Below are 18,831 nucleotides of genomic sequence, written 5' to 3'. Positions count from 1 at the left end.
ACCAGAGAACAAACACATGCTCACACAACACAAACAAAATCTCCGTAGGCCTTGTGTCGCCAGTTTTTCATTAACTCTTTATTATAAAAATATAAAACACAGAAATTAAGTCAAACATTTCTATAACCCCTACAAGGAAACATCCCCCCACGAACGTCAGGAATCAGTGTTCACACACAGACTGTACACAGCTTCCTCGATTGAATTTCTCTTAAAGGATCAAACTTGACTGTTTCTGTGTTAAGCAGACAGTATATTTACACAATCAGGAACCACAGAAATAATGACACAGAGATGCCACAACTGGAGGAAAGGGCCCCTTCATCACATTTAAAAACCCTTGAAAAACTTTCCCTTGATGCTCAGTAACCTGTCTGATAGCCTCTAAAAATAAAAATATTATGCCTTATCATTTCATGTCAATTTGACAGAGCGATACTTCTAACATTTCATTGATATTCTTAGAAATAAGCTCAGACACGTGAGAATTCTGGTACCATTTCTCATGTGTGTCAATTAAATATGCAACTACAGAAGCCGAACCGCAGATGTTAGTCTTAGCTTAGCATATAAGACTGGAAACAGCTACATAGGTTTGGCTGTTGTACGTTTTTAGGTTAACTCTCTCAAAAAGTGTTTAAAAACCTGGCCAAGAATACCAAATCTACTTTTTAATGGTGTTGGTTTGAAAATAAGTTAGCTTTAGGATTCTGTTAGGCAGATTTCATTACTTGCGAGCAGAACCAGGTAAGCTAAGCTAAAGGGCTGTATGCTATAGCTTCTTAATTAGCATACAAGCTGTGTCCTAATTCATGGGTTGCATACTTTGAAGGACCAATAATCTATAGCCCTCGAGAGCGCTCACGCCAAACTGAACTGAGATGGTTTGTCTAAAGAGTTTTTGTTGTTTGCATCACCAGTGGTTCCTACCCTACCCTCATGTTACCAAACTCCGGTTGCCTAGCTACCTCGACAGCTGCACTGAGATTAGCTAACATATCCAAAGTGTCAAGGCCCCTTTAGTTTTAGTAACATTTGTACTGCTAGCTAGGACACATTTGTAGGCCCCATATTGAAGGAGCCTTCAAAATGGGACCGCTTTCCGTAACCTTAATTTGTTTTAAAAATTGTTAACTACTAACATGTGAAACATTAGCTTGTTCTATTATCTGGCCTCTACTAATTGTAATCGATTTTCATGTGTTGTTTTGTAAGTCTTTAGTCATTAGTCTTGCAAAAAAAACAAAAAAAAGGACAGCCTTCAACATGCTGCTGTGATGCAAAATGCACCCTTGGAAGGTTAATACTGCTTTGGTTAGCAGTACAGTATTGATTTAGTTTTTCATGATGAAGGAGCCGTTACCCCCTTTTGAGGCAAGTCTGTGTCTACAAATGGAATGGACTGAAGGTACGGCACTGGGAAGAGATAACAAAAAAACCCTGGATGGAACAGGTGAAGAAGAATGAATTTAGTGACAATATTGTTACTTTCATTTATATATATAATATGTCCATTTGCAATAGTTAAATACAAAAAGTTTGAATATACACTTACAAAATATCTCATTGTCTGAAACCTCTGTCTTTGCTTGATGCGTGTGAAGAGTACCAGCCAGGGGAACTAATATGACCAAGCCAATCAAAAAGTACCATAAGTACCATACCATTGGATATACTGGTCCTTCATTGTGGATGGTTGCACAGGCTGTGGTGGTTGTCTTCTGACTGGATATTATATAATATATATTTTTTGTTCTGTTTTTTGCAAACACACCACATGGTAAACGTGAATTCCATTAAACATATAAATAAAAGTATTACAGAGGTTTCAGCTGAGTTGATAGTTCATTTCTGTAGCTTATGTTATATACAGCAAAAAAATAAAATAAAATCATCTCTGCAAGAAGTGAGCTCTCCCCTGCGTTGGCACTGTAACACAGACATATTTTAAGATATTCATCAGTGCTCAATAGAGAGGGCGCCGTTTGTCATATAACTGCAAAACGAGTTACATTTGCAAACATTCAGGTAAGCAGAGATGCTAGCATTCATAGAAACGCAAACAGTATAAACCGTCAACATAATCAATGTGTACTTCACTGTAAAACAATACCATTTTCGAAAAAAAAAAAAAAAAAAAAGATTCTAGCCAGAATAAGAGGTGTAACTGTCAGGGATAAAACCTCTCATTGGCACTCGATCAGTATTGTAGAAAAGTTCCTTGCCTGTGGTCTGTTTTGCTAATGTGCCGAACTGAGGCTAACGCTAGCATGTGCAGTTCACAAGCAATAATGTGGCTCCTTTAAATCTCAAATTTACAGAGTGATAATTGTTTGTACTGTTTAAATGAAATGAATGAATGACCTTTACTTGTGAGAAGCTAAACCTGCCTTTATGTACAAAAACATAGTAATACTAGGTCAGCAATAAGCTAACTGCTGGTGGCTAATTTACCCTTATGATGCTTGATCATTTTAATTATGTACCAGTCACTGCTCGTCTTTGACTAAAGAAACACAGTGACGTTATTTCTATAATTTAGACAGTCATTCAAATATCTCTTAAGAGACTTTTAAGTTGAAGGGCTTCTTGGTACGGGAAGTCGTTATTAAAGTTCGACAGGGCAATGTGCACAACAAAAAAAAGGTATTGTTTTTCAATCAGAAGTGCTACAAAACAGGCACTGTAATGGATTTATTCTTTTCTCTTTTTAAAACCCCTTTAAAAGAGGCTGACACTCAGGCCAGTGAGCTTTAAGAGTCCTGTAATTCTCTAGAACTGAAAGGACGGGACGGATACAGGGAGGTGGCAGTGGATTTTTTTGGGGCAATGTGATTTTGGGTTCAGGGGTCAGTGGCGTTGATGGTGGTTTTATCGCGTGCGGTCATGCCCCGGTACCAGCTGCAGTAGCCTTCCTTCTGCTGGATGCAGGCGTAGTGCCGGGACTGGTAGCCGGGATAGCCGAAGTGGGACAGCATGTCCGTCCATAGGCACTCGTTCTTTGAGGTCACGAAGCAGGGCAGATAGTGGCAGGGCTTAATCTGAGGAGACAGAAGCAAAACTGGAGATGAAGCCATGAATCAAGAAACAAAACAGTATATTAGCAACAACCAGTGGGACATGTTCTATATTGTTTGCTCAATGTGTGAATCAGAGACAATTTTGGATGGAGTGAAGCTAGCTGTTTCTACACGCTATCTATCTTTAAGCTAATGTAAGCTAGCAGTCTGGTGCAACTAGCTTAATATTTAGCATACTCGTTTGAGCAAGGCACATCATTCTTCCAAGGAAAACAAATAGCCCCTAAGTATATTTCAGAAGTAAACGGCATTCACACATAAACGGCTAACCCTTTAGCAACAACAGTTAGCCAAGGGGGTGAAACGTTTTTTTTAAAAGTCAAAAGTAGAAATCTCTTAGTGAGTGATTCAAACATTACATTTTCACACAGTTTTCCCACTAGAAATCAGCGTCTACGTTCAAAAGATGCACTAGATTACACATCAAGAAGATGGAATCTCATCTTTGCGCTACCGCTTTTCAGTATTTGCTTTCAATTACTGCAGCAGATTAGCCTAAGGTGTAAAAGGGCAGCTTTTTGAATCATCAACCGTAAAGTGAGGAAGCATTCACTGGCTTTTTTTGTATGTATTTTATTTAGAATGCTTCAAGTACATCAGCCAGCATCCTGAAGTAGCGTTGATTTTGTCATTGCATATTCATATTTTATTACATTTTACTGAGCCTCTTTCATGCGTCAGACCTCCAGGTGCTCGCACAAAAACACAAGCAGCATCATGGATGAATACACCGCATGAATTGACAGGAAGAAGCACAAAGCTACTCAGAGAGGTGATGAACGGAAACGCGGCGTGTTATTTATGACAGCAAAAAGGAGTCATCAGCTACACTTCTCTGGATCTGAATGAGCCAGCAAATTCACTCAGAAAGTTAAGAGGGCACACTTTTCTTTTTTTTTTGTTGTTTTTGTTGTTCATGCATGAGGAGTCTGCCCTCCACGGTTCTGAAATGTTAGTCACAACTTCCTGGCTTGTGCAGTTTAAATGGAGTGTGGAGAATAATTCTCTAACCGGTGCAACACGCTTCCTTTCTTTCCACCGAGATAAATCATCATTAGGAGAGGAATGCGGAGGATGACGGAGTGCGTTAAATAAGTGCGATGATGTTTACGCCCGCCTGTGATCCCTGACTCTCACTCCGAAGCCTCAGCTGATCGATGGCCTTCTCTGGATGCCTCTGGGCTGCTGCCATCTTCACAGTGAAGACGGTTTACAGTCGCTGCCTGCACTGGGAACAAATAAGTCTCTCTGCTAATCCACTTATACTGATAGGGCCTGATGGTGTTAGCAGATGTCCAGGACACTGATGTACAGTAGGACGTTTACGAGCCGGGTCAGCAGCTGCACAGCGTCAGGCTACATGTTTCAGATACAGAAAACTTGGAATGAAGACTAGAGCTGATTCCAGAGCTGTTACTTAACTCGCATTGACAGTGGTGAAACTTGTTTTCTCTGAATTTCTGTCTCTGTGGAACAGCCATTATGTATTGTAGAGGAAACGGGGCTCATAATTTATCCTCAATAACAACAATATGGCACTACAGCCATTTAACCGTGAAGGTTATTGGAGTTTAACAGACCGGTTCTAGCTATGCAAGTATGTGTTGGCTAGCCAGATAGAAACTGAGCATTACCATAAATGAGCCTTAATCGGTTTGACTCACACAGGGGAGGCACTTCAGTTAGAAAGAGTTCCCTTTCTCCTTTAAACATTAATCAATATTCTACTTGACTTTACAGACACCCTGCGACATTCAGTTTTAGATGTGAAATGAAGGAGTCAGATTTAACTCCTCCTTCTCTTGAACCTCCTGCTTCATCCTCATAAAGCACATTGAATGTCCTGTTTTGACAAAAGGTTACTTTGCGATGTTTTTACTCACCCTGCAAGCGCAGCCCAGTTGGTAACGATGGTTGATGCCTTTTTTCTGGGCCAATGAGAGACGCTCCCACCGCTCATTGAAGTTGCACAGACCTGTGTAGACCTTGTCATCATAAACTCGACCTGAGGAATAAAAGAACAGATGGAACCGGTTACTAGCTTGAAAAACAATTTGAATCTAATAAGCTGTGTTTAGGATTGAAGGAGACATTTCTGGTGCTAGTTGGCAACTTGACAGCCACCTGCTGCTCCAGAGACCGTTAACATGCCATCTGACTTTAGTACAAATGTTAACACCTGATTCCAGCTGATCAGGTGGTGTGGATATGGCTTCTATCTTCTGCAGTCACAAGTCTGAACAGGTGCTAAAAGACTGATAAAACATGTGCCCTTGTATTAAAAGGGGAGCTTATACATATGTGCATTGGTGCGTTGAGCTAAATGCTAGGTAGCATGATAACGTGCTTGTAGTGATGATCTTGAAGTGCATACATTAGGGCCAGAACGTTTTCTAAAATAAGCATCTTGCATGAGACGTTTGCGATGGAAAGCTTGGCTAATTAGCGCTAATTAGGCACAGGCGAGTGAGGGGTGGGGGTGGGTGGGGGTAGTGTGTCAGGGACCTCTAACTCAACTGCGTCTTTCTGGATAAGGGAAAAGGATCCATTTGACATTTAAGGAGAAGCCATCCAATATTTGAGATCTTTTACTGTAAACTGTTAATGTCAACTAACTTGTGGGGCTAAAGCAAGAGCGAGCTGATCACCAACTGAATTTATAACCAGGGTCTGTGAAAATATTAGTGATCCCACTTTAAGACTAAAGTGGTGATATGAGAAATAATAGACAGAACTAGATTTGTAGCTTGAAAGCTTAAAAAAAACACAATCCTTGGTGGTCATTTCGTCACAGTTCGCATTGAATGGCTGGTATGAAACTTTGTAGAAATAATCGTATTCCTAATCTTTAAGGCAACAAATGCCGTTTGTAATTTGCCTAATTTCATAATCCTCTACATGTAACACAGGATAATGCAAACACACTGCTCAAGCAATCCGACCTGTTTACCTAAGGAAAGACAATCCCGCACTGAAAGCCCATATTAAACCAACACCTCTATTTCAGAATATCCAAAGGTTAACAGACATCTATTTTTAACGCTGGACCGTTTGCGGCTAACCGCCTCCTGAGACAGGTGCACCGCTGCAGCCTGTGAGCTCTCAGTATTTCATGATTTGTCACCATATGTCTCCGTTGCTGTGTTGTCACCATACGGGAATTTGACAGCTCACAAATATGTGTTTCTTCGACCCCCCTGAACCTCCCTGCTCGGGCCTGCATCCCCGCGCTGGGATTACTGGAGTCACTCTCCGGCTTATTACATAGTGTTGAGTGTGTGACATGCTCCTTAAATACTGATCAGGCCTGGAGCACCCGACGCTTGATCAAAGGAGAGCCAAGCAGCTCCTTTCACAGGCCATGGTGTGTTTTAAGTGCACGTAATGCAGTCTCGATCATATGGAGGACTTAATATAGACGCCCTGAGAACACTGAAGACGTCAGTGATGTCACTCGCACCCTGACTGGGTAAACAAAACCGGTCGCTGCCTGGCAACGCGTGCTCATTCACATGAACTGTGGAGTGTAGTTACAGTATTTACAGGTCGGGGACTTAGCGACAGTTATATGCGCCAAGCACAGCAGGGTCCAAAGTAAACTGCACCTCTATTTGGAAATAGCAACTCATAAAAAGCTTTGGCTGGAAAACACCAGTCGCTTCCTGCTAGCTGTTAATTACCACTTGAGAGAGGGAGAAAACGGCTGCTTCTGGCCTGAGAAGTTGAGAGGAAAAAGTGCAGAAGTTTATTGAAAAAAGGGTCCCTACTTTGCATGCCTGCACTGTTGCTAGTTGTAGTTTATAAATAGTAGGAAAGTTTGTGTCACAGGACAAATGAGGAAGTCCTTGGAGAGGAGAGGAGTGAGAGGGGATTTTAGGCCAATCAAACTCGCTCTGAAGTGTTTGTGGGCACAAGTCGCTCATATGTAAGTGAACCTTGTTAAAGACAAAGTCAGACAGTGAGCTTACCTGTGATCAGATACTGGTACTTGTTGATTTCAAACTTGACGCCACACAGACTCTCTGAGGCGTCTGTGTAAATGTGCTGCACGTGCTGGACCTTGTCGAATCCTTTGTACATCTGCAAGACATGAAGAAAAAACAAAATCTGGAGTTACAACCTGAGTGAAAAGGTGCAATGCTGTACTCCTCCACCTGACACTACAAACCCTGACCCCACCTCCTCTCGTAAATAATCGGGAAAGAAAACAGTCCTCCTGCTTTATCAGATGACATTCCTGAAGGACTGCTTCGTGGGAGAAGCAGTATTTGGCACTGCCCTTAACTAAATCATAGTTAACATAATTATGTTGTGTAATACGCTTTCACTTTGATGCTGCTTTGGCAAAAGGTCATTACTGAACCGCGGTGGACCTCAGCTCCTTCTGTTTAGCTCAGGCATGCAGAGCGCACAGCGTTTGCCCTGAGAACTGTTTTCTTCAGAGTAATTTATTTGTCTGGGAACAACAGGAAATCCCTGTTTAGACGTGAAGCTCCCAGAAAAGCAGAACAAACTGTGACTTAAGCCTGAAACTGCGGAGGTTTGGGAAAGCAAAAGGCATTTGTCTCATAGGATTTGTTGAAATTTGGAGGGAATTGTATTCTCCGACAGCTCACAAGGAAACCCACTGTTTGCCGTATGAGCCAGCAGACTGTAATACAAATACATAACACCAAGAGGTGCAAAGGTCACCTCTAATTCCTGGGGATAATCCTTACAGTGATGATGTGTGCGCTTCACTAATAAGAGGCCACTTAATGCTTTTATACAAACTGGGATTGTACTGATGCAGTGCATGACTCTATTGAGATGTTTACACTCTGAGGGTGAAGTTTGGTTGAGCTGAAATGCCTTTAAGCCCACTAATCCTCCGGCCTGGCTCCTGTGTGAGCAGCAGGCCCATGTCAGCATCTGTCAGAAATATGCAGCGTTATATAAGAATATAGAGGAAGTGAAGAAGAGGCTTTCATGATAAGTATCCCAAACCGTTTCTCGGCTATCAAACAGCAGCTGAGGGGGCGGAGGAGCAGTCCTGTAGCTAAAGAGGTTCCTGCAAGTGTATGACATTTCATCACTGGGAGATAAAGAGTTAGATAAGAGTTAAGAAATCCATTTAAGTGATTATTTTTCCCTGGAGTCAAACACTGAATTAAATGGCCCAGTGGTAACAAAATCATGGGTTACATACACAGCTACATGTTTAATGTCAAACTAAACTTGCAATAAGGTTGTCAAAATGTTCAATACTTTATGATACTGTTTTTTGATTTCACCATTTATTTTTCAAAAGAGAGAGCGGCTGAGGTTAATTCAAGGTCCTTTTGGCCTTCCATAAAGATACAAAAGTTACGTTTAACAGACAGAACTGAAGAGGTGACCGCACTGTCTGAACTTCATAAAAACATTGGCAGTGTATTGGTACCATGGCAACAAAAGTAGAAGTCCCAAGCAACGTTTTGGTAGCAAAAGTAGTGTATTGTCGTTTAAAATGCTGGTAACTTCACAACCCACATGAAATTCACAAGCATGGTTCATTCCACCAATAATAAAGATGTATTGAGTTAAATGATGGGGCGCCGGTGGCCTCGTGGTTAGTTTGCACGTCCCCTGTAGATAGTCTACCTCAAAGTTGATTGCCTTGGTTTGAATCTGAACTTTGGCTCCTTTCCTGCATGTCATTCCCCACTATCTCTCTCCCCCTTATTTCCAACTCTATCCACAGTATAGATAGAGTTGGAAAGACTGGTATCAATCCACTCATTGAATTCTAAGCAGAAAGAAGTTTAAAGTGATTTGGTGTTTGGTTGAGCAGCGCTAAGATTTACGTTCATACCTTCATTTGCTTGACTGTGTAGCGCATCGTTCCAAAGGGCCCATCTCTCAGGAGCTTCTTGCCGACCACTTTTGCTCGAATCACTGTGAAGAGAAGAGACAGTGTGGTCAATGACTTTGAAAAACAATCAGATCAAACTGTCACATTCCTTCTTCTTAAGTATTACCCTGAGCTTTCCTCTCCAATCCTTCAAATAACACACTGCCCCGGCCAGTAGGAGGCATTAGGAAAGCCATTATAAATACCATTTTAGGACTAGGTTGGCACCAAGGTTAATCCGTTTATCCGATTTTCTGCATTGCTGCGGTTTGCCAAGGGAGGCCAATGCAAAAAAGAGAAGAAGAAAAAAACACTAGAGGGACATTTGAGTTTGGTAGAGGAGTAAGTGGAAAAGAGGCCTCGTGCAAGTAATAAGGCTTCATCCTCATTGCTTTTGATTCAGACTGAGGGCTGCTAATACCAAGATAAACCTTGTAGCATTTACAGGAAATGTCACTCCCACTTCTAGGAACTTAAAGACGTAAATTTGACTCCTATAAGCTTTTTCCTTATTAAAAAAAAACATCAGAAAGAAGTCATTTGCAGTGTATGTTTCTCCTCTGAACAGGTTTCCTTCTATATCAGAATCAGGGCTTAAAAAGATCTTATCAGTTCGGGGGACCCTCATGTAAACGTCTACAAAGTGAAAACAATCGTCGCTGACTTTGATTTGTTTGCTTTCACTCGTGTTGGGAGTAGGGAAGCTTATGGTGGAAGGCCAGTGGAGCCTGCATAAGCAGTCAGTCCTCTGTGAAGTTCACCTGCTGCCCACATTCGACCGGCCGCAGACACAACTAACACAGGCTATGTTTGTTATCTTCTCCTGCTGGAATTTCCTTTACACATTCTTTTGGGTCTCACATTCCCCAGAGAGGTAAAAAGAAGAAAAAGTCTGAGGCATGTGGCATCTTCTGTTTGGTCTCTATTTGTCGAGCTGTCCTCCTTCCAGGCAAATGGTATAAAAATAAAAGTCAGGAAGCAGTTACATCACGCCCACCCAAAAGTGGTGACCACAAACTTATTCTGGACATGAAGACCCCAATGTGAACCAAGGCTTTATATAAATAACCTGGAAAAGATTATTTTAGGCTAGTATGAACGAATCAAAGGAAACTGAGTTCTCCAACAGTTCACCAATAGAAAGACAGCGTATTGAGTTTCAAACAGTTCATATTAAGTTGGTATCTTTAAGGAGTGTTTCTAATGGCCAGTGGTAGAATTTGAATCAAAGAAAACAGTCAATGACAAAAGGAAGAGTAGTGGTTGGAAGAATTCTTACACCTTTGAGAGGCTGTACTTTGGTGCTAAATATGTGAATATGCCAATTATAAGCAAGTTATGGTAACCATGGTAAGCATTTTATCTTAGCATGTCGGCATTCAAGCATTGGCTAATTGGCATTAAACACAAAGTCCAGTTGGTGCTGAGAGGCTTTGGTGTTAAATGCTAAGATACGCATGCTAACACACTAGCCACAATGTACAAACAACAAAGCAACCATTGGCAACCAACTGTCACTTAACACAAAGTCGAGTTGACGTTGGGCATCAAACAACGTGAAAGTTGGACGTGATGAGCACTAGGTGTAAAGTCAGAACATCACCTTCAACCTCATAGTGGCCTTAGATAAAAGTTAGGGTTCACTAAAGTCTTAAGTAATTATCTTCTTGTTAGAAGGGATTGTTGTCCTGATTTTAAAGCATCAATTCTTTATAAAAGATATTTTTGTCTGGACCAAAGCTGCCAACTGACATTGTTGGAGTTTTCTTGGCTAATCTGGTTGTTGCACTAAAATATCTGATGTTCCATCGATATCAAATCCATAAATACCGACATGCATTCAATATGCTGGACTACAGAACTTCAAAAAGAAAAGTCTTTAAAACAGAGTAAGGTTACATGCAAAGAACATTGCTGAGTGTTTTTCACCTGCCAGCATTGTGTTATATTACTTATAAACAGCTTCACAAGAAATCAAACAGTCACGACAAATGTCACTTCAGACCTTTTAGTGCTCCGTATGTCTTGACTCCCTGCCTGCCCTCGCTTTGTGACCTCTCACAATAGATTTCAAACATTAAATCCATTAATCTGTCAACTCTTTTCATAGAAACTAAAGAATGCCATTGCCTAATGGTTTCTGCTAAATGTACCAAGCGCTTTTTGACAGACGTCGGCTGCTGCAATTACAGAGGAACTTGGCTCAATTACAGAAGAATGTGCAGATTGAACAGGATACTTCTGCTACAGTTATATACACTGCCAGCTAATCGAAAGTGTCACCCCAAAACCTAGTTTCTGACCTCATAACCAACCCTCAGACCCCGGCTAAAATATAGCTGATTATACCGAAGTACACCTAGATAGGACCTCTCTTGTTGGAAGGCGGCCACTAATTGGCCAGCGATGGTGCCATCGCCCAACGGAATGTGTGAAGGGTCTCAGCTGCTCCGGAGACAGAGGGTTTGAGTCATACTCCCGACTGCGACCCCTTGACCTTCCCTCCATTCAGCAGTCATATTTATGTTTCAGTGCAGGGCTGCCTGGTCACGTCAAAAAGTCTACATTACAAGTGTTTATTTAACCCAGTTTCATAATGTGATCTCACATCACACTGGTTTGACTGAAACTATGAGCATATTGTGTGGATAAAAGTCTGTTTATCCTCCACCCTTAAACTCCTTTCTTATATACTGACACCTACACTTGAACCCCATGTACACATATATACAACCTCACAAGGATATTCAACCATTTCCGGTTTTCTTAGGTTTTTCTAACAGGTTAGATTACATTTTGGTAAGTAGTGTTACTCAGAATTTTGCAGTTATTCTCAATATGAAGTCAGCTGGAGCCATTGTGCATGTTTTTATGTTTTGACATGCGTTCAGCTTACACTGACATGAGACTTTAATATTGTAAAAGCTTACAGTAGTTACGTATGCAATCTGTCCGATCACATCATTTAGTATTTGGATGATCCATGGAGCTCTAAGTTCTATCAAATCAAAAAGTAAACGCTAGTTAATTTAAGATAGCTAAACATGACTAATCAGAACATGAACGTTAGTTAAACTGGCTTACAACACTTTATATAACGTATCTGAACACATTTTTGGGAAATAATTTGGAATTAAACATGGGAGGCAGCAACAGGTTAACCCACTGGGCGACATGATCTAATTTATTACTCAATAGAACAAAATATTTACGTTGAAATATCTGTCAGCAAATCTCTACTCTTATGTAAGAGTCTCTCTCTTCTTACTTTGTTAAAGATGAGGAATTACAGCCCAGTACTGTGACGCACGAGCACTCATCTTCTGCAGAGGATCTGACATACATTTTCAAGAGTGGGAGGCTTGTGGTGATAAGAGCAGTAACCAGGGTCTGACAGAAAAGAAGTGAATCCATTTTTCACTCTGTATCTCTCGCCTTAAGCAGGGGGATTACACAAGCATGAATGCAAGCGCTAAATCGTAAAGGTGAGCATGTAATTTAGTGAAACATTTATTTCAGCCTACGTACGGTGTGGCAAACTGCAGACATGACGGGAACGAGGTTACCCATTTGTGCGCGAGTGTGTGTTTATATGTGTGAGGACGAGAGAGAGAGAGAGAGAGCGAGAGAGAGCAAGGCACGAGGTGCATGACGCTGATTTTAGTATGCAGAAAGTGGTCCAAGTGTGAGGAGGCGAGTGGGAGGAAGAGGAATTCTCAGGACGACACACTACCACGCTCAAAAATAAACACTGAAACTGTATCCGCTGAAACGCTGGAGCATACAGCCTGCAACGTCCACTCACTGCTGGCAAAAAGACGGCCAATCAAGTACTTTGACTACTAACTCAAGGAGAATAAAACTCTTTTACAATAAGTCATGGTTGATTACAGGGAAATGTTCTAGATCTGACAACACTAGATTAACATTGTAGTGTAAGAGTCAAAGTACAGGAGAGTCCTAAAGGCAGCGTACTGACCCATTACTACCAGTTACACAAACGTCCAAATAGAGTTAGCTTCTTTTCATACAAGACCAGAAGACTGGAATTATGTTGCATGTCTTAGATGAAATGTTGCATTGTCTCCTCAAGTTGAGAGAATTGTGAACCCATGTGGGACTTTGAGTAATCACATTATTAATCCAGAGCAAAGAAAAGGGGCACAAGTGATGGGAGATGTAATGTTTCTTGACTTGAGATGTTGTATTTCATCTTCATTGCTTTGTTTTTAAAGAAAAATGTTTTCCTCTTTCATCAAGGCGACGAATGTCTTTTCCACAAGATGTTTCTGTTGGCTTGATGCATGGGAATCTCTAACCCAACTGGTCATTGAAATTATAATACCAGGCTCACCGACCTCAAAAACACCAGTTGTCTCGGCCAAAATTGATGTCTCCGTAAGCTTCCTTCACAGTACAGCCCCGTCTCCAAATTAGTGAGTATCTCTGAGTGTGCCTTAAAAGAGTCACAACCAACTCTTGAAGCCTTGGCAGTTGGCCTAGCGTTATCTGTGTGCCTGCTTTCCATATCTCTTCTCTCACTTTGTCATTCACCAACTTGCTGTGGCTCTTTTTGCTGATTGCCTCTCATCGTTTCCTTTAGACTTTTGGTTTGAATTACATACATTGTTCACCTTTTATTTCTTGGTCAATGAAGGGCAAATGACTCTTAAGTTCCCTTATAAAGCGGATGTGATGATAAATAGAGGACTGGTCTGTGGGCCAATAGTTATATTTTATGCTATGCTAGCATCCATGGCCCCTATTGCGGGCCTCCTGTTTAAAACAGAGAACCCCTAAGAGGCTGTGTTGTCATTACAGAAGGGAGGGCCGGATTGGACATTTGATACGCCTGGCTCAGGGGACAAACATCCCAGGCTTGTTCGGAATCTACAACGTTTGACATCTCATTGTGTTTTAGCTCTCTTTTGGGAATACTATGGATATTTGATCCGAGCTTACATAACAATCCTCTACACAGGGATTCTGGCTCGCTCAGGTTGTCATCTGTCACCTGTTGGAGGAGGCTAGGACTGATGAAAAGGGAGTGATTTAACTCAACACTACATAGCTCGTTAGCAGATTGATGACTCCTCTTTACCCAACAAAGCACCCACAGCAGAGCGGGATCCCTTTCTCTCAATGGCCTGATCCTCTATCCCAAAACGAGCATACGCATCACGCTAATCCTCAGCGACTGACCTGGTTCACGCTGGAATCATGTAAAGGTTTGCTCCTGTCACCCAGAGCGCTTGGGAACCAGCGTCCTAGCGGAGCGATATTAAATCTCAGGGTCAAAGTTTACTGCCGGGCCTCTAATCTTACCTTCGGCGAGGTTTGGGAAAACAAGCGCTGCTCATTACCCCTGGTGAATGAGCTGCTTTAACCAGAGCTTCGTAACAGCAGCCAACTGGGTCTGAGTGAGAGAAAGCAGCCAGGTCATTGCTTGGTGCCCAGGTATGTGAGCAAAGAGAACTAACAAGATGCCTTTCTAACCTGGTCAGAACCGAGACAAGCCGCTCAAAGGCACTGTGGAGGATTTCCCACTTGTTGTTCTCCAAATATGAGATGCAAAAATTCCGTTTATTGAGTAGGTATTGCCAAGAAAGTTGCAATCTAGCCAAATGCAATCTAGATCCTTACAACATACCAGACACTAAAAAGACTTAACCAGATACTCTCACAGAACCGTCATGCTTTATATTTCAACTTCAATTCATCAAATTAAAAAGACAGCCTCTAACAACCCAATTTCCAACGTTTAAAACCTAATTGTGATTCATCCTGTGGAGTGCCTGCGGGTGATTATGGGTCAGGGCCATGAAAACAAGAGCAAAACCCCTTTGAACTCAACTACAAGTCTTACTTCGGGAAGATTCAAGCCTGTTGCCTTTGATGTCAACGGTGAGAATTACAGGGTTTCTCCCTCGTGGCCATTTCAACCCCCATGCTTTCTTTTTGTTTTTCCGAGCCTATGTGCATAAAGTAGGCTCGTAGACAGGAGTAGAAGAGCTGGCTTTAGTTTGAGGTGATAGAAATGGACATACAATAAAAGAATGAATCCGATTTGGAATATCACATCAGGTTAAGAGATCTCTAAACTGATGCACTGCAATCTTGAATTCTTTGCTTCTTTCACGAATTTGGACGACCAAAGATGTTTGCTTAAATCATCACCTGTAGATGTAACCTGAAGTTAACTCTGTAAATGAAAAAGTTGCATAAAAGCATCAACTGGATTGTTTTAAACCATTCAGACTTCCCACACACATCCTTAAAGTTTGGACTTGATTAACTTTGATTGAGGAAGCCAAGGGAAAAGTGCAGTTTCATCATGATTCTAACTTTTAACATGCAGAACAAGTCATTTTGAGACAGATTAATAAATGCAGCCGTCTTTGACTCTTGTACTCTGCATTGATCTGCTGTTTCACAAGCGTTTCCCCTCGATGGATGGAGCAATATCAGAGGGACTGCGAGTATTCTAAGCACACGTCGAGTTAAGCTGGGACCTTGGAAATGGGATTTGTGGGGCTCACCACTGATCACTGCGCCCATTGAAGTCAGTCCCACATTCTACAAATGCAAGTCTCAGCGGGTGCCAACACCACGAGCTATCTGAAGATCTGAAGGACTGTGAAAGGCATCGCATGAGTGTTTGCGGAGGCGGTATTTTCAATCACTCCAACCGGGTCACTTGGCTGAAGACGCTCCCACAGGCCTGGTGGTCAAAGTTCAACGAAAACGCAAATATCTGTGCCCTATTTCTAAGACTTCCTTTTATTTTAAGTTGGGGTCCTCAGAAAGCTAGTAGACCAAACCCGCGCCTCCTCCCTCTCTACGACTCTACAAAGGATTCACCAGAGCATCGGCGTGAATTCCCGCCTACGTCGGAACTAAAAGAAGTGACTGACGCCTACAAGAAATACACTGGTTGTGTTCTCCAAATTTGGGCAACGATGCCAAATATTCTTGGCTGAAGGATGAGGAGCATTTGGAAAAGGAAAGCCTTGTAGTGCACGATGATGTAGTAAGTAGGACACTGCCAACGAAGGACCATTTTAAAGGCACATTATGTTCTTAAAGTGAAATAGCCGACACTACTGAAACAATCGAAAGGAACAAGTACAAATGTAAATGATTAGTAATACCTAAATGGTTTGGATGTCTTAAATCTTAGACTGAAATTAGTTGCTTTATTTTATTCGCGCCATGTTTATCTTGTTGCAGTGGACTCGTTCAAAATTGCAAACCAAAATAGGAGATCAGATCGGAACAGAAACAGTCTCAGCGGATGGGAAGAGTGAAGGGACATGACGGTTCAAACTGTTTTTGTGTCATTAGTTCCAATGACATCATAAATAACCGAATAGTTTAAAAAAAGCTTGATGCTAGAATAAAAAAAGATTGAAACCTATCTGATGACTGTAATATTGACTTTTAAAACAGCCAACAGCCAGTTAGCTTAGCATAAAGAATGTACCCAGGGGGGAAACAGTTAGCCTGGCTCTGTCCAACCAGCACATGCAGCAGCTTTCCTTTTCAGGATGTGATTTCTATTCAGTTTGATTCGCACAAAAACCAAAGTGTAAAGATGTTTTCTTTTTTTAGGGGATTATGACATAACTTACTGTGACTTACTAGAGTCTCCTGTGGTTGCCTAGCAATCTCACCGATAAAACAAGACTCCAGACTGATGAGTGTTTCAGTAAAAATAACTATTCTAAAAGGTCGATTTACTGGAGGGTTTAGCCTTATTTAGCCTAAGCTACATACATAACTTGCATCGGTGGACACTAGAAATGTGTTATACAAGTGCAGTCAGTTTAGCATACAGCATATTTACCTTAAAACCATACAGGAGTATTCATTTAGTTTTGTAAAAACACAGTGTTATGCATAAGGATAAGACATTTTGGACATTTTGCAGGTGTTCCATATTTTTCATTCAGTTGTAAAAAAAAGAAATTATTAAGACTTTGGTCATCTCTCCTTATCAGCCTTAACAGCTGACCAGTTGTAAGAGCAACATTATTAAAAGTCACATATGAGTGTGTAAAAGGGGCGTTCCTGCAGAAACTAGGACTTCCCTTGCAACGTATTTCCCGACACAAGGCTTTAGAGCGAACACATGGCTGCAGTGTGTGTGTATGTTTGTGTGTGTGTGTGTGTGTGTGTGTGCTCAGGCAAACTGAGAGATTATTGTGCATTTATGTGTCAGGGTTTTAGAGAGCCTCATGATGGATTCACGTTTTTGGGTCAAATGAAAATGAAGCATAACGTCGTCAGTACCAGTACAGACTGTTGTGATCGTGAATTCAAATAGGTGATGGTAAATTTCATGTTATCAGGCAGGGAAACCCAAGTCTGTCACAACTCTCCTGTCCCATCAGAAACACTTAAGCCCCCCCCCCCCCCCCAAACTCCCCAAAAACACCCTCTCTCCCTACAGGGCAGATCAGATAATCCCACAGCCTTAACCAGTGTTATCTAAAAACAGAGGACAGGTTGGAGTGGAATTCCATCGTAAGCCAAATGCTGAGTTAATATTTTTCTGGGAAGTCAGAGAAAGCATAACCAGGCAGTAAAACAAGCTTTGTAAGCCCCCCTTCAATGTCCAAATGTTTGTGAAGCTGAGGCTGGGCATATCCTATCTGAGGTACAACAGGGTGGCTGACTGACAGAAATACCAGACTGAGCAGATAAATAAGCAACAAAAACACACCTGTAGCTCAAAACAAGACTGAGGGAATAGATCATGATTCCAGAATATATAAATCACAGTCACTTTGGGGGATGAATAAAAGGAAATATTTGATACCTTTAATCTCTTTTTCATTGATTGACAAAAACATATGGTTGTACACGAGAATACATTTAAATTTAGTTAAAAATTGAAAACTTAGCTCACAAATAAATGCTTAGAAAATCCATCTACATCCATTATCACCTTTTAACTTTATGCAAGGATAAAGTAGTAGACCTGGTGTAAATATTGGGTTGATATGTGTCCCTTAATCGTAAATGCAACTTGTTGTGTTTACACTTAACTGAAGGAAGCTTTACTAAACGACACGCATGAATTAATAATTAATAGGAGGTCGGTCCATTCTTCTGTTTTGATTGACAGGCTGTACAATATCTTCATGCTTGGAAAAAACGCGGTATAGCTGTAAACAGGTCCATAAAATCCGTCACTTACCGATGTCGGAGTTGCAGAAGGCGTCTTGCGGGTGCGTCAGAGCGCACGAGCAGCCCTCTGTCAGCTGGTGAACGTGCAGACTGCTGAAGACAAACAGCAGGCTGATCAGGTGCTGGTACACTGACTGCATTTCTCCAAACTTTTCCCGCTTCTCTCTGCTGCTGGAATAAACTGTATGAAGTCCGTGCTGGATTCGCTGCTGTAGTTGTAGCAGAAGGCTGTGTGTGTGTGTGTGTGTGTGTGTAATGTCCACTTCTCTGCTCTGCTTGTTGTCTCGCTGCTGCTTCTCTCCTGATCCCGGAGCGGCGCGCAGCCCTTCATATAGCACGCCCCATCGCTACCTCTGCAGCTCGCGGGCGGGGCGGCCAATCAGCGGCCGATGATGCCATTACGAATTACAGACATGATGACATACCTTAACTTAAACCTGCGTCTTCTTTTTTTTTATTTCTTTAAAGATTAGTCCCACAGTTTGAGTTTAGGATTACACAAAGATTTAATAAAGGAAAGTTTGATCCAAAACTGCCTGATTATTTGTTCTTATTAAAACAATAATACATTTATTTATAACGCACTTTTACATTTAAACAAATCTCAAAACGATACATGTATTTAAAAAAATGGGCATAAAATAGTTAAGAACAAGAAGCATAGTTGATTTAGATTTTTTTTTATAT

The 18,831-nt window shown here is 41.4% G+C and overlaps 2 protein-coding genes across 2 annotated transcripts in view; one reads left to right on the top strand and one right to left on the bottom strand.

The window, feature by feature from the left end:
* syn3 (synapsin III) overlaps positions 1-18,831 on the top strand; it is a 114,000-nt gene that overhangs the window by 58,319 nt on the left and 36,850 nt on the right. The gene's annotated exons all lie outside the window — the stretch shown is intronic.
* On the bottom strand, positions 60-18,463 carry LOC132956067 (metalloproteinase inhibitor 3). The gene is made up of 5 exons (XM_061029220.1): positions 18,155-18,463; positions 8,914-8,996; positions 7,049-7,160; positions 4,964-5,085; positions 60-3,041 (listed from the first exon to the last, which is right to left on the bottom strand). Exons 1-5 carry the CDS (start codon positions 18,282-18,284, stop codon positions 2,844-2,846), a joined length of 645 nt encoding a protein of 214 aa, XP_060885203.1. The 5' UTR covers positions 18,285-18,463; the 3' UTR covers positions 60-2,843.

Source organism: Labrus mixtus, chromosome 22 (assembly GCF_963584025.1).
Source record: "Labrus mixtus chromosome 22, fLabMix1.1, whole genome shotgun sequence".
NCBI lineage: Eukaryota > Metazoa > Chordata > Actinopteri > Labriformes > Labridae > Labrus > Labrus mixtus.
This window is presented reverse-complemented; position numbering and strand designations above follow the sequence as displayed.

Coding starts and splice junctions, on each gene's coding strand:
- LOC132956067 (XM_061029220.1), bottom strand. CDS start 18,284: ATGCAGTCAGTGTACCAGCACCTGATCAGCCTGCTGTTTGTCTTCAGC. Junction 8,997..18,154: donor CTTCTGCAACTCCGACATCG/GTAAGTGACGGA, acceptor TTCTCTTCACAG/TGATTCGAGCAAAAGTGGTC. Junction 5,086..7,048: donor GTACCAGTATCTGATCACAG/GTAAGCTCACTG, acceptor TTTATTCCTCAG/GTCGAGTTTATGATGACAAG.